We start from the raw sequence: 26,390 nt of genomic DNA on the forward strand, positions 1-26,390 counted from the left end.
AAAAAAAAGTTATTTTCACCAATTTCTTTTTAATTATTGGACAACAACATTATTATATTAACTTTCATATAAGCCACAATATTTGCTAGTGCAGTTTTTATTTACTTATTCATTTTCAGGTAATCATTATTCAATTAGTTTAACATGTGCTATGATTAGATAATGAACTTATTTAGATAGAAGAATCTCTTCGTCATTTATTCTTTATAATCTTAGAACCACATGTACATATATATATAAGTAATAATAATCACGATGTTGGTCAATATAATTCAAAAGATTAAAATATATAAAATGGTACTTTTGTAAAATTGCCTATTTTTTAAAGTTGTTTTCCAACTCTAGTCTAGTTTTAATAATTCTTTGCAAAATTGCATCTCATAATTTAAACAGCTAGTTGAAAATTTAGACAGTAGGTCGAAAATTCAAATAGTTGTCAAATTTTTTAAAAAGATGTCATTTTGCAAAAAAATAATTATTAAAAGTAAGTCAGCGTGTAAAATCACTTAAAAAAATATCATTTTCACCAATTTATCTATATAAAATGACTCCCAAAAAAAATTATTGTCTTTATGGGGTCGGCTTCATTACTTCTTCACCAAATAGTGTTGTATTTGGTCCATATTCGTATTGAAGAATTACTTCCAACCAAAATATAAGCTAAGATGAATCATATAATTAATATGATCAAGACATATTTCCAATCAAACAGTTGTACATAGTTTGTTTTATTTGAAGGACTTTGACTCTATTTTTCAACTTTTTTTTTTTCATTTATTATTAGCCAAGTAGAAGCTAATACACACGCAAATTGCAATCGACCCCAAGTATATATATGAGAAATGCTAAAGGAAGTATTGGTGTCCAACATTATAAGGAAATGACATATCGTTATTGGTGTAATCTAATATCGGGTATTACACATTTGAATTTAATTAGTATTATGAGTTATCGCTAACTAATATAGGGTGCCAGCTTATGTGGTACTGAACACTTTAATATGTCAAATAGTAACACTCATATACGTATATAGGTTGGAATTATTTATCAGATCGATATAAGATCGTATTATCTATCCATATCATCAAGGAAGAGGACAAAGCTGCATAAGAAAATCTTATCAACCTTGTTAATTAAGTCTTTTAAAGTTGGACTGAAAATAAGATAAATTGGAATATATATCCAGACATTTAATAATGTCAGCTTTGGCCTTGCTAATGTTAAAAAAAAAAATAACTCAGCTGTGAACTTACTAAGGATTGATTATTGGATAATGAAGATACTGCTGATTAATTGTTTGAATTATTCTTTGAGTGTTTTAATTAATTATATTAGCATGCATTCACATATCACAGCTCATGATTTTACTAAGAAAAGTTTCTTTTACAAAAAATTAGTATTTGATTATTTAAGAAATTAATCAAATAATAATCTCAGGACATGTTTGGTTTTGGAAGTGAGACCCACAGATGATTGAGTGGTCATGCATGTATGGTTCACTAGTAGGATTAACATAAACAAGGCTTTGTTGTTCTTAATTACTATGTTTTATTACCTTTCGACATCTCTTTCTACATATATTTGGTCATGGAACCATTTAATATTGAATATTTTTTTGATTTGATGTATATTAAATAGTTTCATTTTTAATTATACAACACAAACTTATCTTTTATAATGAAATAATTAAGAATATGAACACATTGTGGCACTGATTAGTCAAACAAAATTATATTCTTCAGAGTAATTATATAATGACTCAAATAATTGATATGAAGACTTTGACTCCTCCATTTTTCATCTTCTTTTTTGCACCGTTAATGATATGAGAGGAGCACATATATACATACAAAACCAAACAAAAAGCATAGAGTTTTCATTCCACTACTAATCGAAAGATGGAGTACTGGTCATCACGTTTGATGTTTCTCCTTACCCTTGTACTCCTTCTTTCTCAATCTTTAATCGACTCATCTACTCCTTCACCTTCCAATAATTTCTTGTGTCATCCTGCCGAGAGCTCTGCATTGCTCCAATTCAGCAACTCCTTTATCATCAATCCAAGCATGGTCGACTTGGTTAGAATGTATTTAATGAATCCGAAGACAGTCTCTTGGAAGAATGGCACAGATTGTTGTTCATGGGATGGAGTATCATGTGATCATATTTCGGGTCATGTCATTGGCCTCGACCTCAGTTTTAGCGGTCTTCAAGGCACCCTTTTCTCACTTCTCCATCTCCAAACTTTAATCCTTGACCTCAATAATTTCTCTTGCTCTCCAATTCCTCCTGAAATTGGCAGTTTTGCCAACATGAAAACGCTTAGTCTCTCTTCTGCCAACTTTTCTGGTTATATCCCTGAAGAGATTTCTCACCTCTCTAAACTTTCTCGTCTCACCATTTATGGTGATGTCGCAGATTGTCATTTTTTGATGGGGCCATTTGTCTTGAAAAAAATGCTTCAAAACTTCACCAATCTCATGGAACTTACTATGAATAACATCGACATGTCTAATGTTGAACTAGTTAGTTCTTTCATGAATGTGTCTTCTTCCTTGACGACTCTTGTTCTCTATAGGGAAATTCCCAGAAAATGTCTTTCGCTTACCAAATCTTCAGAACCTGAGATTAGGAATCAATCCATATTCACCTTTTAGTGGTAATCTTACTGGTTCTTTGCCTATGTTTAATTGGAGTAGTCCACTCTGGTACTTAGAACTTTCTCACACAAAAATCTCTATTGATTTACCTTACATGTGTTCAAGTGCCAAGTCTTTGCAGATTTTGCAGCTTTCAAATTGTAGTTTTAAAGGATCATCAAATAGTGCAATGTTGACTAACCTCACTCAATTAGTGGAACTCAGTTTCTTAGGCATCGATAGCAACAATTTTGGAGGTCAAATTCCATTATTTTTTCTCAATCTTCAGCAGTTGATCGTTTTGGATCTTTCTCGCAACAATTTTGTTGGTAAGATTCCTGAATTTCCAAAAGCAAATTCCTCACAAAGCCCACTACAATTGAATTTAAGGGCCCTCTTCATATCTGATAACTTGCTTAGTGAATCAATACCTTCCTGGGTATATTCTCTTCCATATTTAAATGAATTGTGGCTGAACAATTAAAGAATTCCATTCTAAATCTCTTGAAAACCTTTATTTGGGTTCTAATAAAATACATGGACAGATTCCAAACTCAATATTTCAACAGAAAAACCTACTACACCTAGATCTCTCACACAATAATTTGGATGGTGTTTAGAGTTAAACAAGTTTTCAATGTTGACCTTTCTTGGGATTCTTGACCTTTCTTTTAACAATTTCACTGTCTTAACAAGTGTACAGAAAATTCCATGTAAAAGCCTAGTCTATGTAGATCTTCGCTCTAACATGATTCAAGGGCCTCTTCCTACTGTTCCACCTTCAGTGACTATTTTTTTCATCTCAAACAATGCTCTATTTGGAGAGATACCTTCTACATATTGCAATTTGAGTAAGTTGGAAATCCTTGATGTCTCCAATAACAGTATTCATGGAAAAATCCCTTCATGTCTTGGAAATAAGTTCTCTCTCTCTTTTAGATTTGCATTCGAATAATCTTAGTGGAGAAATCCCTCATGACATGTTTGAAAAGTTAACTATGTTGAGGAGTTTGCATCTTAGTAACAATCATCTATATGGATCCCTGCCTCATTCTCTGCGTAGTTGCCAAAGCTTAGAAGTTTTAGATGTGGGAAATAACAAGATAAACGATACCTTCCCTCATTGGTTGGAAGATCTTCCAATGCTTCGAGTTCTTGTTTTGAAATCCAATAGATTCCATGGTTTCATAAGGCCACTAAGGTTGAACATCCCTTTTAGAAGTTGCAAATCATGGATCTCTCTAACAATGAATTCCATGGTCTCTTACCAACAAAGCATTTCGAGAGTTTCACGTCTATGATGGATGAACACACCACTATAAACTTGACATACATTGGTGACGACAGCTACTACCAAGATTCAATCATTTTGGTAGTGAAAGGCAACGAACTTGTACTGGAAAAAGTCATAAGTATCTTCATAGCAATCGATTTCTCGAGAAATAATTTTGAAGGAGAGATTCCAGGGTCGATTGGAGAGCTGAAATCACTTAAAGGGCTCAACTTTTCTCGAAATAAGCTCTAGGGATCCATTCCAGTGGAGCTAATAAAACTAAGTAATCTTGAATGGTTAGATCTCTCTTCAAATGGGCTTGTGGGAGTTATTCCTACTAAAATGGCAATTCTGACACAACTTTCGAACTTAAACCTTTTGCACAACAAATTAGTGGGAGAAATACCTCGTGGGAACCAGTTCGATACATTCAACAAAGATTCATACAGTGGGAACTTGGAACTATGTGGACCTCCAGTGTCTAAATCATGCACCAGCGGAGAGACACAACCAGATGATGATGATGATGAAGATGATGATGGAGTATTCGATTGGAAGATTGTGATGATGGGATATGGATGTGGAATAATACTCGGAATATCTGTGGGTTACATGGTGCTTTACAGTAGATGGTTTGATTATTGGCTAAATAAAAAAGTTAGAGAAAAAAGAATGAGCTAGAATAGAAAACAAGAAAACTGATCATGACTTTCGGTAAGCTTTGGTAACAAATTAAGATTCAGTTTAAATTAGTAAATTTTATTTATATTTTAAGGGTAGGTAACCATTTGTTTTTATATAAAGTATCATTTCGGTAACTATGCTAAACTCTAATTTAATTAATAATTTTTTTACCAATTTAATTAAATAACTCTTACTCAATTATATAAGTTCTAAATTCAAATTTAATTTTTTAATTACGTATTCTAGAATACCAAATATGTATGATTTTAAAATACATAGAATCATTGAGCATTATTGAGAAAAAAATATACAAAAATAATACTTTGTAAAAACACATGTAACCAAATGAGTAAATTTTTAATTTTTTTATTCAAAATTGATTGACCCACTAATTCATTGTTTTTTTTTAATGTTTGTATGTACTAATATGCTATACTGAAGGATGGAACAGTGTTGGGGAGGTTTGATTATTTCTACAACAGGCTCCTGGTCTGCCTAAACTCTTTCCACCTCATTCTCTTGTTCACCAAGTCTTGTTTTCCTATATATATGCATTCCATGAAGGTGAAAATGAAAGAACAATTTGTTTCTTTTTTCTAATTTATGTGAATTAGTCAGGAATGTTATACCTAATATTTAGATTTTGAGTTGTACCAATTGAATTATCAATCTTATGTGGTTTATGAATGCCAATAACTTATGTAATCATTTTAGAGTATCTACGATTACAGTTTCCTTTACTGCAAATGACTTATATCATTTTGCCAAGGAACGCTATATTCTATCGTGTTATTAAAAAAAAACTCCAGCAAATAAGGAACAATTACTACTAATTAAGTGTAGAATATTTGCTTAGGAGAAGAGAAGAGGTGAGAAATGAGAAGCAAAACAGAGAGAGAAGTTCTTGGTTTTAAGAAGAGTAATCTATTTTAATGTATACATTATAGTTGTATGGCCAAAACAAGAAAAAGAAAAGATAACCAGTATTTTAGATGAGTTTCCATAAGTTAATATTGTTCAAAAACTTGAAGGAGTTCATCTTCAAAACGGTTAACAAAGTATAAGCCTTACTTATGATATTTCAACTTTATTTGACTGTCGAGAAAAAAAAAATAGCAGTCTTTTTCATCTCTTTTTCCTTGTTACTCATACAATGCACACTTATCTTTTGAAAAGAAAACTCAGAGAAAAGATCTATCGAAATGTCTAAGACTATTAGAAGAAAAAAAACACAAACCACCTCTTTCATGCTTCAATCCAATAATCATAGAGACCTTTATTTCCCTATTAATGTTAGCCAGAATAGTTCAGAAATTTCAAAGTGTGGATGATATTATTCATCAACTCGATTACAAACAAAAACACCATGTATATATATATACACACACATATATATGTACCTATTATGGAGGATTATTAGAGAAAATGAATGAAGTAAAATAAAGGGTTTCTCGTGTGTATAGTAAATAACGAGGAATACAAGGTATTTATAGGCCTAAGAGCCTAAAACATTGAAGAGTTGAATTAGTTCATAAATTGGTTACTAATCAGCAGCAGTAAAAACAGAATAAGTTACTAACTATTTAACTAAATATAATCTTAAGAGTTCCCCTCAAGATGGAGACTTGGATTGTCGAGGTTGATTACACCCATCTTGGAGATGAGATCATTGAAGTATGTGGGAAACAAAAGCTTTTGTAAGAGCATTTGTGATATTGTTCTTAAAGCTGACATGAATGAGTTTGAGTGACCGACTGCCGACTTTATCACGAATAAGGTGGCAGCCTATTTCGATATGTTTGATGCGCTCATGGAAAGTTAGGTACCTGAGATATGGATGGCGGCACTAATATCACAGTACAAAAGGGCTGGCCGGTTGTGAGAAATACCAAAGTCTTAAAGTAGGGCTTGTAACGAAGTGATTTTGAATGTTGCGTTTGTCATAGTTGAAACAATTCATTATATTTTTCACTTTGAGGAAATGAGGCTATCTCCAAGAAAGACACAATAGTCAGAGATGGATCGTATAGTGTCGACACAACTTGCCCAATCAGAATCAACAACACTTGGAATTGTACATCGATGTTGGAAAGGCTTGTTTTTGCATATGCTTGAATATGGGGAACAAATATGAATGGGAAAAAAAGACCCTGCCCTAGAGTTCCTTTTAGAAATTGGAGAATACATTGATAGTAGTAAGCTATAAAAGAAATTGATAGTAGTAAGTTACTACCACATAATTTTTTTAAAAAAAAAAAACATGGTAAAAAAAGATGAGGAAAATAAACACATAAAACACCATAAAAATGTTAAAAAAAACAAAAATCATAAAAAATGCTCAAAGTTGAAAATCCCATATTTATCAAAGTTGATAAAAAATAAAAGTCATGTAATTTCCTCTGAAAAGTTGTATTGAAGTGAGAAGAAAACCCAAGATTTATATACTAAAGTATAACCGACACATTTTTGCAAGAAAAACCACTTATCCTCCCCTTCTAAATATAAAGTTCTAATTTACCTTAAACTATTTTAAAATATGTCTTTCCATTTTAAACTATTTGATGCCAAAAAAAACTGTGTGAAAAAGAAATATAAATGATTAGGGTACATGCATGATACAGACGGATTTTGTGTAAATAGTAAAGCAAAGTAAAATACATCAAAAATGGTACTCTACTCAATAATTCTTGTTACAATGCCGACAGCTACAGTTCGTCCTAGTACCCTTCCAAGAGCTCTGCAACTTGAGAACCCATCTACATAAACTAGTCCCTGTAAAACCACCTGAATTTGAAGTTACCTCAACAACAGCACTCTGTTTCGCAGTAAGACAACGAGGGGCCTTCTTTGCCACCTTGCCCGTCTTTGAATCGAGCAACGACAGTATCTTTACAACTCTAGCCACCTCCTTCACGTGGTGTATGTGAAACTCCAACTGCTCATTCCAGTTACAAATAAATCTCAAGTAACAGAAAAAGAAAAATGAATAGTGATGAGCAAGCACAATACACACCTGAGAACCAACTAATATTGGAGTTGTAACATCCAAAATAAGAACCTTCACTTCTAAATGTTTTGCTACAAAAATTGGAAAATCAAGGTGACATAGCACCCCACCAGCCATCAAAAATTGGAAGACTGACTGCAACATTGTCTCCAGCTCTTGCAATCGAGCAAGCCTGAGAATCGCGTTCTAAGGATCGCACAGTTCCTACCTCTCCGGAAGGCATAACCAGAACCTACAGATTAAAATCAATCAGTCTCACCTGCACAAATGGACATAGCAAAATTGCAGAAATCTCCTGCTCCCCCTGGTAATCTGTATGTTTAAATTTCTAGAATCTTGGAAGATACAATAACAGAACAAGCACATTTAAGATAGGAGATCATACAGATTAACAAACAGCTGTAAATGCATATACACAACAAGATTCTCTAGTATGAAACACTGACAATTTGGTTATCCTTTGAAGACATGGATTTATTTATTGGACGTACAAGAGATCCTTTGGAAGGATTATATCCATGAAGTCAAAGGTTAAAAGTCATCCAAATGTACATTTTCTTCTTAGCATGGCCAACTTAATTGATGATTTTATTGACAATTACCTTAAAGCCGGGCCGAAGAGCTCCAGCTTCCAATTTACCACAGGCAGAAACCTACCCAAGTGAAGCAGATTTGATTACATCACATATAGGCATGAGAAGAGGTTTTGAGAAATCTCTTGAGGGTTGTTGGAAGGAATCAATTGCATCCAACAAGTTAGGTCCTCGATACCTGCATATTAAACACAGGACCAAAAAACAAAATTCTCAGAAAGCTCTTTCATGACCATAAGAATATTAACCTCTTCTTATCCAAGCAAATATCAACTAAATTAAGGTATAGATTCTCCTCTCTTTTTTTTCTATTTCTTTTTCCTATGAGAACTTGCACTCAAGCCCTGGATGACCCATATGGGTTAGTGGTTCTTAGCAACCACACATCCTAGAGGCTAACATGCTTGACTAAAGATAGAATGTTAGCATCCCTAATTCTAAATTCTACCGTCCACCATATTTTCACTCAAATCGGTATACCACCTGAAACTTGGTTCAGTCTGATTAGACATAAGTGTTTAATCATAAGTAGAGAAGACAAAGCTCCTACAAAAGAAGTTCAGAGACTCCAGGTAGGCATACTCACTAGGAGGAGAAACGTGCATCAGGTGAAGCCGCAACCAAATTTTGATTTTCCATAACACTCAGTGGAATCACCATTGTTGTGACTTGGAACCAGAGAGAGAAAAATTTGATCCAGGGTTTAGAGGTTACCAGTCGGTTCTTGTGACTTAGAACCACCATTGTTGCTGTAAGAAATTCTGCTGAATAGTGCAAATCTGAGGCATCTCTGGCCCTTGTTCTTGGGGTGTACCTCGATAAAATTCTGGTGTGATCTTCCCTTTGTTTTTCCTCTTTGTTCTGACTTGTTTCTTTTGCTTTAGACTTGTTTCTTGTTCTGAAAAAGAATACTATTAGAACCTCGATAAGGTCTGGTGTGACCTTGGTTTATCTATCAAATGGGTGAGTTGGTGTAGGCGTAATATTGGTTTTTCCTACAGCTTCTTCTTGCAAATTTATTGTACCATTTTGATTGATTGATAGCTCCCTAAGATCAACCATTAAAACTGAAATATGAGAGTGAGGCTCTTGGCTTGTCAGATAGAGGAGAATGAGCTACTTATTTGAACTCCTTAATTATAATCTATTTTTACAGCAGACTTCTTTTATTTTATTTTTTTCAAAAAAACAAAATTAAGAAAAAGATCTATGGAAAATTAAGAGAAATAAAGAAAAAAATTTAATAATTTGTGTAACAGCCTTTTTGTTATGATTGTCAAAATATGTCTATGTTGTTTCATCTATAGAGTTTGTTGATCAGTCTTTGAATTGTTTGTGAATATGTTGTCTCTGTTCGTTCTACTTAGTCTCGAGTTTCATCTTCTGGATGCTGTAGATTAATGAGTACACGTCAGCTTGTGTCAGTATATTTGGAAACATGTTAATCCTGTTTAGCTGGTCGTGTTGTTAATCTGTTAGGTGTTAGGGTTGCTATAAATATAATAATCTCTTTCTAACAACCTAACCCCTTTCTCTGTTAGTTGTTCATTTTTGGTTGAGAAAACAGATTCTTGTTTTTCTCTCTTGTCTTTCTTTCTTTCTTGATTTTTGCAGGTTCGCCATTGTTGAAGGGGGAGCTTGTTGCAGAGCTGTGGGAAGTTCTGTTCTGATTTGAAGGGATTTCGAATCTGGCTAGTAGAGGGATTCAACTAGCGTGCTTGAGGGGATCTTGAGCGTTTCTGAATCGAGGGATTCGATTCATAAGTTCCAAGGGATTTGGAAATTGTTTTTGAGTGGTTACTCAAGCTTTAGGGTAATTTGTAATTTCAGTAGTGTTAAGACGTTGATTCCATTTTGGAACTAGTGATTGTACTTAACATTTGATTTGTTAGTGAAAGTTACATATTACCCGACCCAAGCACTAGTCGGCTGGAAATTGTTCCAGTGCAGATGAAGCTTGTAAAATTCCATGTGTGATTTTACTTTGCTTTAATTGTCCATTATATTCTAGTTGAATAATTTTTGATTCAAGAAGATAGATATTGCACCTTCAAATTGGTATCAGAGCCATCTGATTCTATGAGAATCAGTGATTTCCTGGGGTTCTATAAGGTGCTTTTCATCTAGTTTGTCCTTCATTCGGTTCTTGTTTTTGTGTCTTGCATTTATCTTCTATTGCTTAGTTCTGTTGTGACTAACCCTCTTGGAGTTCCATCTCGAAGAGTGTCACCCTGTTGTTTGTTTGTTTTTGTATATGATGGACATGTTCAGGGAAGGAGGTTCTACTAGTCGTCCACCAATGCTAGAGGGGGCTAACTACCCTTATTGGAAAACGAAGATGAGAGCTTTTCTCAAGGCCGTGGATGAAAGAGTGTGGATGGTTGTTGAGGAAGGTTGGATCGCGCCAACGGTCAGAGCTGGTGAAATCGAAAGAACCAAACCAATGAGTGCCTGGACTCCTGCAGAAATTGAGTTGGCTAACTACAATTCCAAGGCCATGCATGCTCTGTTCAATGCAGTTTCCACCAATCAATTAAAGGTGATCGCCAACTGTGAGGTTGCCAAGGATGCCTGGGAGAAATTGAGGATCAAGAACGAAGGAACTGATGCGGTAAAGAAGTCTCGGCTTAGATCTCTTGCAAAGGCATTTGAAAATCTGTCAATGGACGAGGATGAAACAGTTGCAGAATTTCATGCTAAACTCTGTGACATCTCTAACGAGTCATATGCCTTAGGAAAGACGTACTCCAATGCAAAATTAGTTCGAAAGGTTTTGGGAGTCCTCCCACGGCGTTTCAAGTCCAAAGTTACTTCCATTGAAGAAATGAGGGATGTTGAGACATTGGATCTTGATGAGCTGATCGGATCATTACAAAACTATGAGATGACCTTGAAGCGGTGGAGCAAGAACAAGAAGCCAAAAGATTCTGAAAAGGATAAACCAGAGAGTGGAGTGGCGTTTGTTCACAAAGAAGAAAAATCCAAAAGTGTAGATCTATCTGGAGACATGTCTGATGAAACATTCGCTCTATTGACCAAAAACTATGCTCGTTTCCTCAAAAAGAACTTCAAGCAGAATAACTATGGCGGGAAGGAAAATCAAAACAGAAAGCAGTTCTACAACGGTCCCAAACAAGGTCAACAATCTGAAAAGAAAAATCGTGGCATCAAATGTCGTGAGTGTGAAGGCTTCGGTCACATTCAAGCCGAATGTGCTAACACACTTAAAAAGAAAAAGGCGTTTGCTGTAACTTGGAGTGACAGCGACGAAGATAAAGAAGAAAACAGCAGTGGCGATTCTGATGGAGAAAAACAAATGGTGGCATTCATGGCAAGAAGCTCAAAATCCGAAACCTCAGAGGATGAAGAATCATCTGGGTCCGATGAAGAGAGTCCCCAGAAACAAGAAGCGTATGAGCAGATGTTTGCTCAGTGGGGGTACATGGCAAAAAAGACGAAAGCCCTGGATGACCTAAACAAAAAGCTTGAAACTGAGAAACAAGCTCTAGAAATCCAAATACAGCAGCTCAATAAGCAATTGGATGAAAAAGAGAGTGAGATTTACAAGATCACTGCTGAGCTTGTCCGAGCCAAGCAATCGTTAGAGTTTATTCCTCCTGGTACAGCTGCTATCAATCAGACGTTACAGCTTCAGAAGCCTTATGGTGACAGAACCTCAATTGGATACAAAATGTTGTACAAAAAGGGGAATGATTTGTCCATTGCGGAGTCCTCGTTTGTGACAGCCAAATCTGATCCCAGCGGCGATGAGCCTGTATGTAAGGCTGATGGAACAGATGTCAACATTAAGAACAACACTGGAGGAAAGCATATTTCTGGACACACATCTGCCCAAGGTAGCAGATTTGTTCCCATCTGCCACTTCTGCAATAGACGAGGCCACATTCGTCCCAAGTGCTACAAATTACAGAATTATATCCAGCTCTTTGTCCAGCGAAATACAATATTTCCGGATAAGACATCAAAACGGGATGAGCGTTTCAAGAGTAATAGAAACGTAGCTTTGGTGGCTCATACATCTCTGGCTGCGTTCAAAGATGATATGTGGTACTTCGACAGCGGTTGCTCGCGTCACATGACAGGGAATAAGGAGATTCTTATGAACTTTAAGGACATAAGCGAGGGACTAGTCACATTCGGGGATGGAAACAAAGGACAGATTCTTGGTAAAGGAGAGCTACAAATCCCGGGAGTCAGTCCACTATCAGAAGTGCTCTATGTGAAGGGGCTCAAGGCCAATCTCATCAGCATAAGTCAGCTTTGTGACGCTGACTATACAGTAAGTTTCTCTAAAACTTGTTGTTTAGTTTCATTTGATGGGTGTTCCATTTTGACAGGAAACAGGACAGCTGATAATTGCTATGCATTGTCCACTCAAATCAAGTGTCAACGGGCGTTTTTGGACAAACCTGATCTGTGGCACTATCGCTTGGGACATCTGAACTATCGAGATCTCAACAGAATTGTGAAACGAAAGGCAGTAAGAGGGATCCCTGAGTTAAAGATTAATCGTGACAGACTTTGCGGACCATGTCAACTCGGGAAACAAATTAGAGCCTCACATCCACCAGTGAGTGCTCTTGCAACATCCCGGGTACTGGAATTGCTTCATATTGACCTCATGGGGCCCATGCAGAATGAAAGTCTAAGCGGCAAAAGGTTTGTCATGGTCTGTGTCGACGACTACTCTAGGTTCACATGGGTGGCATTCATAAAAGAAAAATCAGATACCTTTGGCGTCTTTTCTGCCTTATGTCTACAACTCCAGAATGAAAAATCAACAAAGATTGTCAAAGTGTACAGAATCAGAAGTGACCATGGAAAGGAGTTCGAAAACAGGTTGTTTTCTGATTTTTGTGATCAGCTGGGGATTTTGCATGAGTTTTCAGCCCCAAAAACCCCTCAACAGAACGGGGTCGTGGAACGAAAGAATAGGACGCTTCAGGAAATGGCTAGGGTAATGATGGAGGCTAGGAAAATAACCAAAAGATTCTGGGCTGAAGCTGTGAATACAGCTTGCTATATCAGTAATAGAGTACATCTCAGGACTGGCACTACTCAGACAGCCTATGAGATTTGGAAAGGTAAAACCCCAAACCTAAGTCATTTGCATATTTTTGGTTGTGCGTGTTATGTGCTCAAAGATCGTGAGCACCTTGGAAAATTTGATTCCAGAAGTGAGGAAGGTATCTTTGTTGGGTATTCGACCAACAGTCGTGCTTATCGTGTGTTTGTCAAACGGACTCATTCGGTGATAGAATCTATAAATGTCAAGTTTGATGATCTGGAAGTGCCAGAAGCGTCTCCAGAAGAAGAAGATCAACATGTGCTCATCAGTCCTCCTGGAAGTATTCCTGGTCCTTTGACTCATCATCCAAATCCTACTTCCACCACAAATACTGATCAGACTGTTTCCACTGAGGACCTCCAAGATCCAACTGATCCAGATTCTGCAGTCACCAGTAAGCAACAATCTTCAACTGCTCATGCCAAGCTATACAAGAACGGACCTCCATCCTGGATTCAAAAAGCTCATCCACTAGAAGTAGTCATTGGAGATCCAAATGAGACTATGGTCACACGAAGGAAAATTACAAATCTAATCGCTTATGCTTGCTATGTTGCTCTACATGAACCAAAAAACGTGGCTGAAGCTCTCCTAAATGAATATTGGCTAGCTGTTATGCAAGATGAAATGGAAAATTTCAAGAGACTTGGTGTGTGGGTTCTGGTTCCTTTACCAGATGGTGCAAATGTGGTAGGTACAAAATGGATCTATAAGAACAAGTCAGATGAGTTTGGAACAGTTACACGGAACAAAGCAAGACTGGTTGCTCAGGGGTATAAGCAAGTCGAAGGTATTGATTTTGACGAGACATTTGCTCCCGTGGCTCGTTTGGAATCAATTCGTCTCTTGCTGGCTGTTGCATGTCATCTCAAGATTAAACTTCACCAAATGGATGTCAAGAGCGCCTTTTTGAATGGAGTCCTCCAGGAAGAAGTTTATGTTAAACAGCCTCAAGGTTTTGAAGATCCACAGTTCCCCAATCATGTGTACAAACTCAACAAAGCTTTATACGGGTTAAAGCAAGCTCCACGGGCATGGTATGACCGTCTTACTACGTTTTTGATGTCACATGGGTTCTCCAGAGGAAGTGCAGACAACACCCTGTTCATCAGGTACTTAACTGAAGGTATATTTGTGGCTCAAATATATGTGGACGATATTATTTTTGGCTCAACCTGTGCAAGTGAAATTCCTAAGTTTGTTGCCCTCATGACTAGTGAATTCGAAATGAGCTTAATTGGGGATCTTAGCTACTTCCTAGGACTTCAAATCAAACAATTAGAGACTGGTATTTTCATTTCTCAATCCAAGTATACCAGAACCATGTTAGAGAAGTTTGGTCTAGGAAGCTCGAAGCATGCTCATACACCCATAGGCACAACTACTAAGTTGACCAAAGATGAAACTGGTGAGTCCGTAGATCCAACTATGTACAGGAGTATGATAGGTAGTCTCCTCTACTTAACTGCCAGTCGTCCGGATATTAGTTTTAGTGTTGGTCTGTGTGCCCGGTACCAAGCCAATCCTAAACAGTCCCATCTTACTGCTGTCAAGAGAATTTTTAAATATCTAGCTGGTACAATAGATTTAGGATTGTGGTATTCATGTGATACCACCATGTCTTTGGTTGGTTATAGTGACTCTGACTGGGCTGGCAGTGTAGATGATAGAAAAAGTACGTCAGGGGGATGTTTCTTTGTAGGAAATAATCTCGTGTCATGGCTAAGCAAAAAACAGAACTCTATCTCTCTTTCCACAGCCGAAGCTGAGTATATTGCTGCCGGTAGCTGTTGTACTCAGCTAATTTGGCTAAACAAGATGCTAACAGACTATGGTTTTTCCCAAGATTCTTTAGTCCTTTTCTGTGATAGTACAAGTGCAATAAACATGTCCAAAAATCCGGTCCAACACTCAAGAACCAAACATATTGATATCAGGTATCATTTTCTAAGAAATATGGTTGAGTCTAAGCTGTTATCCATTTCTCATGTGCCTACCAATGCACAACTGGCTGATTTATTCACAAAGGCTCTTGATGCAAAAACTTACATTCATTTGAGACAAAGTATAGGTATCTGTACCATCTGAGAGTTCTCTTGTTTTGTCTGATCAAATTTTTTTTCTATAGCTCACAGTTTTTGTTCCCTGCAGTTGTGGTTTCTGGTTTAGTTTCTTGGTCAAAGTTCACTCTTCTCTTGCTCATCTAAACAAAGATCTTCAGCCTAGTTCTTCTCAGCTAAAAAGGCTACCTTATCTAGATGCAATGGGAAGAGCTGCCTTTCAGTAAATATGTACCTCGGGTAGTTTGCTCCTTCCACTTGGTACATGCTTGAACCTAAGGAGACGGCTACATCTCTAGATAGGAGTGAAAGCCGTAGCTGGTTGCTTTTAAACAAAAACATTGAGAGAAAAAAATAAGAATACAAAAAAAAAAAAAAAAAGTTTTCAGAGAGAGTGAGCTTTCTGCTTTATATGCATCAAAGCTCACATGAGGACATCTTCACACACAAATGAAGAATTCTGGCTGAGGGTCTTCTGTTTCCCAATCAAGAGTGAGGTATGTGCTTTGATTTTTTCTATAAGCTCAGTTGTCCTAGGCTGCTTGGGGTTAATTCTGTGATGTTTATAGTATTTTTTTTTGGGTGTTTCTCAATGAGCATTCTCATATTGATCAGGCATGCAATTCTTTTTAAACAATGTCTCTTTTTGCATCAACGGTTTTTTGTGTGTGTTCATTGCCTCATTTTTTTAGTTCCGATTCTCAGCTTAGATTTATCTTAGTCTCATTTGTCATACACTGATATCTTTTTTTTTTTTTTTTATTTTTTATTTTTTTATTTTTTTTTATTGAGTGTGGGTTCTGTTAATTGAGTTGCATGAGTGCTGTCACTACATTTTTTTGGGGTTACTATAAGTCTATTGAGTTCTCAGCAATAAAAAATTTCAAAAAAAAGCGGGGGTAAATGAGTCATTTCATTTTCTTTTTTCGGCTTTATATTTCAAGAGTCCTATTCATTTTTTCCCACCCCATTTCTTTTACAGTCCGTCTCTTCTACTTCTTCTCAGTTTTTGCTTTTCTTCTTAAAAAAATGGTCAAAACAAAAAATGCCAATCGGCCTCTTCTTCCTCCGGCGTCTTCTCCATCACAGTCCGTCGGCCTTGGTCCTGTTCGGCCGTCGTCCCTTTCACCCACGGCGTTGCCTCAAGTCCGGTCAACCACCCCGTCATCCTCTCCATCCACGGGTTCGCCTCCCTCACCCAAAGGTATGACCTCTCCACCTACTTCACTTCCTAAACGGTTTACTAGGTCCTCTCTTCCCTCATCCAGTCCATCCACCCCACGGTCCTCACCCAATCCCTTCAGCCCTCCCACATCCAACCCCACCCCATCATCCAAAAGAAAATCACCTCCGTCTTCCCCAACGTCTCCACCAAAGCATCCCAAGAAAACATCTAGGGTTCCAGCTACCTCTTCCATTCCTCCAACCACTACAACTCTTCACCATAGTCAGCCTACCCATCCTTTTTGCTCGGACCATAAACTACTGCGATATAGGGATGAGGTCTCTCAGAGAAAGTTATGGTTTGAGTACAATGTTGTTATTGATGATTTTCCTCTCCATAAAGCCTTAATAGAGTCTCGGGGGTGGCTCAATACAGTTACAAATCTCACACCACCTTCTCCGACTTTGGTCCGTGAGTTCTATGCAAATATAGATAAAAGGATCCTTAGTGACACAAGTCCTCTCAAGTACCGAGCCTACATTAGGGGAAAACGTTTTCCTTTTTCTCCCTCAATTGTCTCCAGGGTGTTGTCTATTACAAAAGAGCTGTCTCCTGCATTTAATCCTACATTTACACCATCTAAGCTCGAAATGGGGGTTGTTTTGACTGGTTCTGCTTCTTTTGAATGGAGAAATGGTGATTTGCCAGTTCCTGCTTTATCTCATTTTTACAAGGTGCTACATCGGATTGCTTTGAATAACTGGCTGCCGAATACTCATACCACTTCAATCACTACTGAGATTGGTAAGTTCTTATTTGCTGTCGGTACTGGGGTATCGATTGATTTACCTACTCTTATTTTTGGGAAGATTGTTGATGCTGCTCTAGCCACGGGAACAAGGAATGTTCTCCCGTTTCCTTGCTTAGTTCATCAAATTGCATTAAGAAGTGGTCCAACATTGACTCTACATGATGTGCCTTCAGCTGTTCCATCATTTGGCAAGTCGTGTAAAGCTCTGAAGTCAAAACAGGTTCTGCCTAATACTTCGTCACCTCCAGATCCATCTTCTCCACCTCCAGCTGCATCTGGCACTTCGATCAAGGGTCTTGCTCCTTCTAGTTGGCAGGTTCAACTTGTAAATCGGTTTGTAGCTTTTGAAAAGCGCTATGATGAAGATCAGCAACGACAGCGGGCATTTGAGGTTTCCATGTCTCAACAGGTGGATTCTCTTCGACAAACTGTATTGCTGCATCTGTCTAGGTCACAGGCTTCTCATCCTGAGTCTCCACTGGTTTCTGGTAACACTCCTGAGGTATCTGAGGCCACTCCTGTGGTTCCTAATGCAGCTCCAGTTCCTCCAGCTACGACTTTCATGGTTCCTGTTGCAAAAGCTTCCCAAACTCAGGGGGAGTGTGTTCCATCTGCCTCAACTCCTGCTCATCCAGTTGCTCCTTCTCAGGGGGAGTTATCTTCTGCTGCTCATGGTCCACAGATTCAGGGGGAGCGTTCGTTCGACATCACTCCAGCTGCTCTGAATTCTGCCGGTGTTCCCAAAGTCTTTATGAGGCGTCTTCCCAAAACTCGTTCTGGCCGAAAGAAATATGATCTCTGAAGGGGGAGAGTTTGAGAATTTTATGTTTACTTTTACTTAATATTGTATCAAAGACTGCTCTTTCTGGTTCCTGTATGTCTCATCTTGCTTGGATATTTTTTGTTAATGTTTTCTGACTGAGTTCATTTTAGTTGTGCAAGATTGAGTTTTTATGTATCTGTTGGTTCTTTTTAGTGTTGCCTTGTTAGCTGTTTTATCAGTGATCATATTTTGCCAAGGGGGAGATTGTAACAGCCTTTTTGTTATGATTGTCAAAATATGTCTATGTTGTTTCATCTACAGAGTTTGTTGATCAGTCTTTGAATTGTTTGTGAATATGTTGTCTCTGTTCGTTCTACTTAGTCTCGAGTTTCATCTTCTGGATGCTGTAGATTAATGAGTACACGTCAGCTTGTGTCAGTATATTTGGAAACATGTTAATCCTGTTTAGCTGGTCGTGTTGTTAATCTGTTAGGTGTTAGGGTTGCTATAAATATAATAATCTCTTTCTAACAACCTAACCCCTTTCTCTGTTAGTTGTTCATTTTTGGTTGAGAAAACAGATTCTTGTTTTTCTCTCTTGTCTTTCTTTCTTTCTTGATTTTTGCAGGTTCGCCATTGTTGAAGGGGGAGCTTGTTGCAGAGCTGTGGGAAGTTCTGTTCTGATTTGAAGGGATTTCGAATCTGGCTAGTAGAGGGATTCAACTAGCGTGCTTGAGGGGATCTTGAGCGTTTCTGAATCGAGGGATTCGATTCATAAGTTCCAAGGGATTTGGAAATTGTTTTTGAGTGGTTACTCAAGCTTTAGGGTAATTTGTAATTTCAGTAGTGTTAAGACGTTGATTCCATTTTGGAACTAGTGATTGTACTTAACATTTGATTTGTTAGTGAAAGTTACATATTACCCGACCCAAGCACTAGTCGGCTGGAAATTGTTCCAGTGCAGATGAAGCTTGTAAAATTCCATGTGTGATTTTACTTTGCTTTAATTGTCCATTATATTCTAGTTGAATAATTTTTGATTCAAGAAGATAGATATTGCACCTTCAATTTGTTTCTCAGCAATTGTAGTTTCAAAGGATCATCAAATTCTCCTGCAACGTTCACTAACTTCACTCAGTGCAGCTTTCATTTTTAGACCTCAGTTTGAACAATTTTGGTGGCCAAATCCCATTGCTTTCTCTCAATCTTCAGCAGTTCATCATGTTGGATCTTTCTGGTAACAAATTTGTTGGTAAGATTCCTGAATTTTCAAAATCAAACTCCACCCAAAGCCCACAACCTGAGGCTTTTGAATTCCTCAACTTAGCTAATAATTTTCTCACTGGATCAATTCCTTCTTGGATACATTCTCTTGAGTTTTTGACAATTTTACGCCTAGATGATAATAACCTTACTGGCACAATCAAAGTATTTCATTCAAAATCTCTTCCAGACCTTTCCTTAAGTTCTAATAATTTGAATGGCGAGATTCCAAACTCAATATTCAAACAAGAGGAACTTCAATCGTTAGATCTTTCATACAATAATTTGGATGGAGTTGTGGAGTTAAGCAAGTTTTCTTTATTAAAAAATCTTGACCAACTTATTCTCTCTTTTAACAATTTCATGATTGTGCGCTCAAATAAAGTTTTCAATCATAATCCTTTCCCTCAACTTGAATATTTGAGTTTGGCCCCATGCAATATTAGAGCACTTTCGGACATTCTAAAGAACATGAAAAGCCTAGACAGGCTATACGTTTCCCACAATAAAATTCAAGGCAGGATTCCAAAATGGCTATGTGATTATAGAACAAGCTCATTGTCTAATTTGAACATCTCCCATAATTTTTTGACACATGTAGAGCGAGTTCCATGTAAAAATCTACAGTCTCTAGATCTTCGCTCTAACATGATACAAGAACATCTTCCAATTGTTCCACCCTCATTGGTCGTTCTTTTCATCTCAAATAATAATCTATTTGGAGAAATACCTTCTACATATTGCAATTTGAGTGAGTTAAAAATCCTTATATCTCAAATAATAGCATTCATGGGAAAATTCCTTCATGCCTTGCAAATAAATTCTCCCTCTCTGTGTTAGATTTGCATATGAACAATTTTAGTAGGGAAATTCCTCAAGACATGTTTAAAAATTTAACTGGTTTGAGGAGTTTGCACTTTAGTGGCAATCATCTAGAAGGATCTCTACCACGCTCTTTGCGCAATAGCCAAAGTTTGGAAGTTTTAGATGTGGGAAATAACATGATATATGATACCTTCCCTCATTATTTGGAAGAGCTTCCAATGCTTCAAGTTCTTGTTTTGAAGTCAAATAAATTCCATGGCTCCATAGAGGAACCTAAGGTTAAAAATTCCTTTCAAAAGTTGCAGATCATGGATCTCTCTAACAATGAATTCATTGGTCTATTACCAACAAAGTATTTTGAGAGTTTCACGACTATGATGGATGGACATGCCACTAGAAACCTGACACACATAGGAGAAAACTATTACCAAGATTCTGTGAATTCGGTAGTGAAAGGTCATCAACTTATACTTGAAAAAAATCATAAGTATTTTTGTAACAATCGATTTTTCAAGAAATAACTTTGAAGGAGAGATTCTAGAGTCGATTGGACAGCTGAAATCACTTAAAGGGCTCAACTTTTCTCAAAATAGACTAGATGGTTCTATTCCTATCTCATTGATAAACTTAAGTAATCTTGAATGGTTAGATCTCTCTTTAAATAAGCTGGTTGGGGAGATACCTAGTAAAATGATGGATCTAACACAACTTTTGCTCTTAAACCTTTCACATAACAAATTAGTGGGACCAATATCTCGTGGAAACCAATTTAATACGTTCCACGAAGATTCATATAGTGGAAACGTGGAATTATGTGGGCCTCCTTTATCTAAATCATGCAACAATGGGATGCAACAAGATGGTGATCATGGTGAGAAATATACGGATCACATAATCTTTGATTGGAAAATTGTGATGATAGGATATGGATGTGGACTAATTATCGGGATATCTGTGGGCTACATGGTGCTTTACAGTGAAAGGTTTGATTATTGGCTTTACAAAAAGGTTCAAGGATGTAGGGGTGTGTATGGTGTGGTTTGGGCGGTTGAACTCTTTTTAATACACCACGCTACAAGTGCGGTGTAGTAACTAGAACACACCGTGCGGTGTGATTTCATTGCACCAAACCGACCAAACCAAACCATTTTTTGCGGTGTGGTTTTCCACGGTGTGAGTGTGTTAAAAAAATGTGTGAGATAGAGATGGTGATAGGGAGGAGGTGAAAATGAGATGAGAGAGGAAGAAGTTGTTGTTGTGTATGATGTGTTAGAGAATACGGTTATTCCCTAATTTAAGTGAGCTCCTAGTTTCATATTGGGTTACTAAAAAATTGTATATATGTAAAGTTAAATTTTTTTAACATATTTGTAAGTATACGGTGCGGTGTGGTGCAAACCAAAATTTCACACCGCAAAACCGCGCATCGCGCTGTTTAGCTAAGATACAAACCATACCGAACCATTCCACTTTTGACACTGTGGTTTGCGGTGTAGTGTGGTGCGGTGCGGTCGGTCGCCACGGTTTGCCGGTTTATAGATGCTCACCCTTACAAGGACGACAAAGACAAAGACTACGTCGTCAAACAAATATTCGTCTAATAAGAATGATGAGCTAGATTGTCGAACCGGCCAGCAAGCTTGTGATGAAGGAAATTGTCGACTTTCGGTAAGCTTATAGACCAAATTAAGATTAATTGTAATATATTTTCTTTTGGAATTAATTACTTATACTTGTCGAATTGTGCCAACATATCCTTTGTATTGTTCAAATAAGCAACCATCTTTAAGCCTCGTTCTTGGTACTCCCCTATGACCTAATTCACCACCAACTGTGAATCACTGTAGATATCCAACACCTTTATGTTCATGTATTTGGCTAACCTTAACCCGGCGAGTAGGGCCTCATATTCAGCTTCGTTGTTAGAAGCAGTGAAGTCAAACCTAATTGCGCAATGAAATCGATGCCCTTCCGGTGTTATCAATATCACTCCTGTCCCTGCGTAGGATTCATTGGATGAACCATCCGTGAAAAGTTTCTACGAATGAGCTTCAACTTGAGGCTCAGGCTCATTAGGTTTTTCACCCTGCTCACTATCTGGGAATTTAGTGAATTCTGCAATGAAGTCAACCAAGACTTGCCCTTTTATTGCTGCTTGCGGCAAGTAAGTTATATCGAACTGTCCAAGTTCGACTACCCATTTCAACAATCGACCCACAGCCTCTGGCTTTTGTATGACTTTTCATAGGGGCTAGTCAGTCAAAACTATGATTGGGTGAGCTTGAAAGTAAGGGCGCAGCTTCCTTGAGGCCAGAATTAAACAATAGGCTAATCTTTCGATGGGTGGATACCTCAGCTCTGCTCCGATCAGCCTTTTGCTTACATAGTAAACAGCCTTTTGCACGCATTCTTCTTCCCTCACTAACACAGCACTAGCAGTATATTCTGTAATTGCCAGGTATATGAACAAAGTTTCCCCATCTACAGGCTTTGATAGGACGGGAGGCTGGGCCATATGAGCTTTTAATGCTTGGATAGCTTGCTCGCAGTCCTCTGTCCATTCAAACTTTTTGTTGCCTTTAAGTAGATTAAAGAAAGGAACGCACTTATCTATTGATTTTGAAATGAATCTACTAAGTGTGGCAATCCTTCCTGTCAAACTTTGAACATCTTTGATCTTCATTGGCGATTTCATATCAATCAGGGCTTTAATCTTCTCAGGATTGGCTTCGATTCCTCTTGAGTTGACTATGAATCCCAAGAACTTCCCTGATCCTACACCGAATGAGCATTTGAGAGGATTCAGCTTCATCTGATACTTGTTCAAGACGTTGAAGCACTCCTGTAAATCCTTCACATGTCCTTCTGCTTTCTTTGACTTAACCAGCATGTCGTCGATGTACACCTCCATGTTTGTACTGATCAGCTCCTTAAACATGTGGTTGACTAGTCGCTAGTAAGTCGCACCAGCATTTTTCAAACCAAAGGGCATTACTTTGTAACAGTAAAGCCTTGTGTCTGTTTGAAAGCTAGTGTGATCCTCATCGGGGGGATGCATACTAATCTGATTGTACCCCGAGTATGCATCCATAAAGGAGAAGATCTCATGTCCTGCAGTGGCATCGACCAGCTGGTTGATCCTGGGGAGTGGGAAGCAGTCTTTAGGGCAGGCTTTATTAAGGTCTGTAAAATCCACGCATGTTCGCCATTTGCCATTCGGCTTGGGAACTAGCACAGGATTAGAGACCCACGATGGATAAAACGCCACCCTGATGAACCCATTCTCCTTCAGTTTTTCAACTTCTTCTTTTAAGGCCTTTGATCTATCTTTATCGAGCAACCTTCTAAATAGTTGCATGGGTGGAAAGCTTTTGTCGATGTTCAGGACATGGCTGATGACTGCAGGATCTATACTAACCATGTCTTTATGCGACCAGGCGAAGACTTCCTGGTTTCTCCTCAAAAATTCCACCAGTGATTGTTTGGTTGTTGTCCCTAAGTTTTTTTCGACTTTCACAACTCTGGTCGGATGTGCCTCATCGAGTTGGACCTCTTCCAGGTCCTCAACAGGTCCTATATCTTCTTCAAAATCCCCAAAGCGAGGATCTAAGTCCCTATCCTCTCTTTGGGCAACGCCCTATTTGGTGACATCATCACTTGATTGGGCATGTGCATCTATGGCCAATTGCAACTCTTTTGCAGGAGCACTCCTCGACACACCATTCTTTGCCTTGGTAATTGAGGCATTGTAGCACTCCCTTGCTTCACTCTGGTTTCCCAATACGCATCCTATCCCTACGTCTGTTGGGAATTTCGTGGCTAGGTTCCATATAGAGGTGACGGCTCAGAGGTCGACCAGTATTGGTCTTCCAATTACAGCATTGTAGGCAGAAGGACAATCAACTACTATAAAAGCAATGAGTAATCACCTATTAGCAAGCGCAGTACCTACTGTTACTGGAAGTCTAATCGACCCCGTTGGAGCAAGTCCCTCACTAGAAAAACCATAAATGGTTTTGTTGCATGGCTCTAAGTCCTTAACGGACAACTTCGTTCCAGCGAAGACTTATACAGGATGTTAACTGAACTTCCTGTATCGACCAGTACCCTTTTCACCATCATATTGGAAATTTGAACATCCACGACCAGCGGATCGGAGTGTGGGAATCGTACATGCTGGGCATCGTTATCAGAGAAGGTTATTATTTCCTCCTCTGTTCAAGCCTTTTTTGATGCTCGATCCTCAACACTCATCATCTTAATGTCCTGGTCATGGCGAAGGGTTCGAGCATATCGTTCCCTTGCCTTTCCACTGTTTCCCGCGAGATGCGGGCCTCCACAGATGGTGCGTAATGTGCCTGCCATAGGATCTGGCTGTAAAGGTGGTGAGCGCTGGCATGCAGACGCCTGCTCGTTGCCACCTGTAGCCTCTCATTGGGAACCTCCCGCGACTCGCACATATCTTCTCAAGTGTCCTTGTTTGATCAGGAACTCGATCTCATCTTTCAGCGGGTTACATTCATTTGTATCATGTCCGTAGTCGTTGTGAAAATGACAGAACTTGGTTGTATCCCTCTTTGAAATATCTTTTCTAATGGGAGTGGGTCGCTTGTAGGGCACACTAGAGTTTGTGGCCTGATACACTTCTGTTCGAGACTCGACGAGGGCGGTGTAGTTGGTGAATCTTGTCTCATAAAGATTGCACTTGCTCTCGGAGGTCGAGGGTTCATTATGAGCCCGTTTTCCACCATTCTTACCTTTGCCATTACCGTTGCCTTTGTCGTTGCCATTGCGCTTTGACCCATTGGCAGCTTTGGCGGGTTCTTTGGTCCCTTTGTCTTTACTCGAGGACTTCCCTTCGTTGGCAATCGCATCCTCGAGCTTGATGTATCGATCAGCTTGATCCAAGAACTCTTGGGTAGTTTTAACCCCATGCTTCCTGAGGCTACTCTAGAGGGGTGTATGGCATCTAACTCCTGCAGTTAGGGCCATCATCTTGCCTTCATCTCCCACTGTTTTAGCTCCAACGGCTGCTCGCATGAAACGCTAAACATAGTCTTTCAATGGTTCTTCTTCTTGTTGGCGTATTTCGACCAACTGGTTTGCCTCAGTAGGATGTACACGACCCGCGTAGAGCTGTCCGTAAAACTCCTTCACAAACATCTCCCAGGATACTATACTTGCAGAAGGGAACTTAAAGAACCACTCCTGTGCGGCATCAGAAAGTGTGGCTAGGAAGATCCTGCATCGAGCATCTTCAGATACTTTCTGAATGTCCATTTGTATCTCAAACTTGTTGACGTGAGATATTGGGTCCCCATACCCATCAAAATTCGGAAGTGTGGGCATTTTAAACTTACTAGGGGTTTCAGCCATAGCAATCCTTCGTACGAAGGGGGTGCCCCTCCTCTTGTCGTACTCGATGTGAGACGTCCTTCCCCCGACCAACTGTTGCACTGCCTAGTTCAGGGCGTCTATCTAGGCCTGAACAGCTTCTGGGATAGCTGGGGCAGCTGGCGCTGGGGAGGGGGGGGGGGGGGGGCGTACTCATCATGTTTCTCACGGCGGTCATTGAGTATGTCCCTCAAGTCGTCGTCCCGAGGCCGCTGCTCGCTGATTCCCAGTCGTCAGAAAACGTTCTGCTGCCTGGGTTGCCCCCCAGCATTGTGGCTAACTGCATGTTTTCTCTGGGAGGTGGACTCCTGCCCCCACCTTTATCTTCATGCCTCCGACTAGCATGCCTCCGACCAGAATCAGCTTCATTGTAGTCGTGGCCATCTCTGAATTGTGGCTGACTATAATGCGAGCGGCTGTTCGCACTATTTCCGTGGGCTGGCCATCCACGAGTGTCAGGGGGAGACCTGGTTGGTCGTGGGGTCCCCGTGCACTGTAGTGCCGTGGGGGGCCCCTGACCGTAGAGCCTGACTATGTGTTCCTTCTGTTAGCATAAGGATGTTGCCCTCTGCTCGGTAGGTTTGGCTTCTCCTCCATAGGGCATCTAGGGCTATGGAGCTGCTGCCCTGCCCTATTCTGCCTTGAACGCTGAGGGTTGCCTCGACCAGCTTGGGATGGAGGCTGTGGTTCGAAATCCCTTGGTGGGGCCTCATTCCTAGCCATGGGTGGGGCCTCATTCCTTGCCAGTTGGACTGCTGCTTCAAGGGCGGCCATCGCGTCCCTTTGCCGACGATCCATCTCAGCTTGCCACTCGCTCAGCTCCT

The 26,390-nt window shown here is 39.0% G+C and overlaps 4 protein-coding genes across 4 annotated transcripts; 3 read left to right on the forward strand and 1 right to left on the reverse strand.

Moving 5' to 3' along the window:
- The first annotated feature begins 1,898 nt into the window (after window positions 1-1,898).
- LOC133786047 (receptor-like protein Cf-9) lies at window positions 1,899-2,657 on the forward strand. The gene has a single exon (XM_062225262.1). The coding sequence runs from the start codon at window positions 1,899-1,901 to the stop codon at window positions 2,655-2,657; it is 759 nt and encodes a 252-aa protein (XP_062081246.1).
- A 97-nt stretch (window positions 2,658-2,754) lies between these two features.
- LOC133786049 (receptor-like protein 12) lies at window positions 2,755-4,593 on the forward strand. The gene is made up of 4 exons (XM_062225264.1): window positions 2,755-3,078; window positions 3,343-3,490; window positions 3,579-3,821; window positions 4,214-4,593. The coding sequence occupies exons 1-4, from the start codon at window positions 2,755-2,757 to the stop codon at window positions 4,591-4,593; spliced, it is 1,095 nt and encodes a 364-aa protein (XP_062081248.1).
- Window positions 4,594-7,273: 2,680 nt separating this feature from the next.
- Window positions 7,274-7,747, reverse strand: LOC133786050 (uncharacterized). The gene is made up of 2 exons (XM_062225265.1): window positions 7,610-7,747; window positions 7,274-7,531 (listed from the first exon to the last, which is right to left on the reverse strand). Exons 1-2 carry the CDS (start codon window positions 7,745-7,747, stop codon window positions 7,274-7,276), a joined length of 396 nt encoding a protein of 131 aa, XP_062081249.1.
- Window positions 7,748-19,305: 11,558 nt separating this feature from the next.
- On the forward strand, window positions 19,306-21,773 carry LOC133786051 (receptor-like protein 33). The gene is made up of 4 exons (XM_062225266.1): window positions 19,306-20,098; window positions 20,188-20,628; window positions 20,822-21,210; window positions 21,669-21,773. Exons 1-4 carry the CDS (start codon window positions 19,306-19,308, stop codon window positions 21,771-21,773), a joined length of 1,728 nt encoding a protein of 575 aa, XP_062081250.1.
- Window positions 21,774-26,390: the final 4,617 nt, after the last annotated feature.

This window comes from Humulus lupulus, chromosome 6 (assembly GCF_963169125.1).
Source record: "Humulus lupulus chromosome 6, drHumLupu1.1, whole genome shotgun sequence".
Taxonomy (NCBI): domain Eukaryota; kingdom Viridiplantae; phylum Streptophyta; class Magnoliopsida; order Rosales; family Cannabaceae; genus Humulus; species Humulus lupulus.

Bases quoted from the DNA above. Each gene is read 5' to 3' on its own strand.
- LOC133786049 (XM_062225264.1), top strand. From the start codon at position 2,755: ATGTGTTCAAGTGCCAAGTCTTTGCAGATTTTGCAGCTTTCAAATTGT. The intron at 3,079-3,342 runs GTATATTCTCTT...ACAAGTGTACAG, and splicing joins GTGAATCAATACCTTCCTGG to AAAATTCCATGTAAAAGCCT. The intron at 3,491-3,578 runs GTAAGTTGGAAA...TCTCTCTTTTAG, and splicing joins TTCTACATATTGCAATTTGA to ATTTGCATTCGAATAATCTT.
- LOC133786047 (XM_062225262.1), top strand. From the start codon at position 1,899: ATGGAGTACTGGTCATCACGTTTGATGTTTCTCCTTACCCTTGTACTC.
- LOC133786051 (XM_062225266.1), top strand. From the start codon at position 19,306: ATGTTGGATCTTTCTGGTAACAAATTTGTTGGTAAGATTCCTGAATTT. The intron at 20,099-20,187 runs GTGAGTTAAAAA...TCTCTGTGTTAG, and splicing joins TTCTACATATTGCAATTTGA to ATTTGCATATGAACAATTTT. The intron at 20,629-20,821 runs GTCATCAACTTA...TTGAATGGTTAG, and splicing joins TGTGAATTCGGTAGTGAAAG to ATCTCTCTTTAAATAAGCTG.
- LOC133786050 (XM_062225265.1), bottom strand. From the start codon at position 7,747: ATGTTGCAGTCAGTCTTCCAATTTTTGATGGCTGGTGGGGTGCTATGT. The intron at 7,532-7,609 runs GTGTGTATTGTG...TGGAATGAGCAG, and splicing joins CAATATTAGTTGGTTCTCAG to TTGGAGTTTCACATACACCA.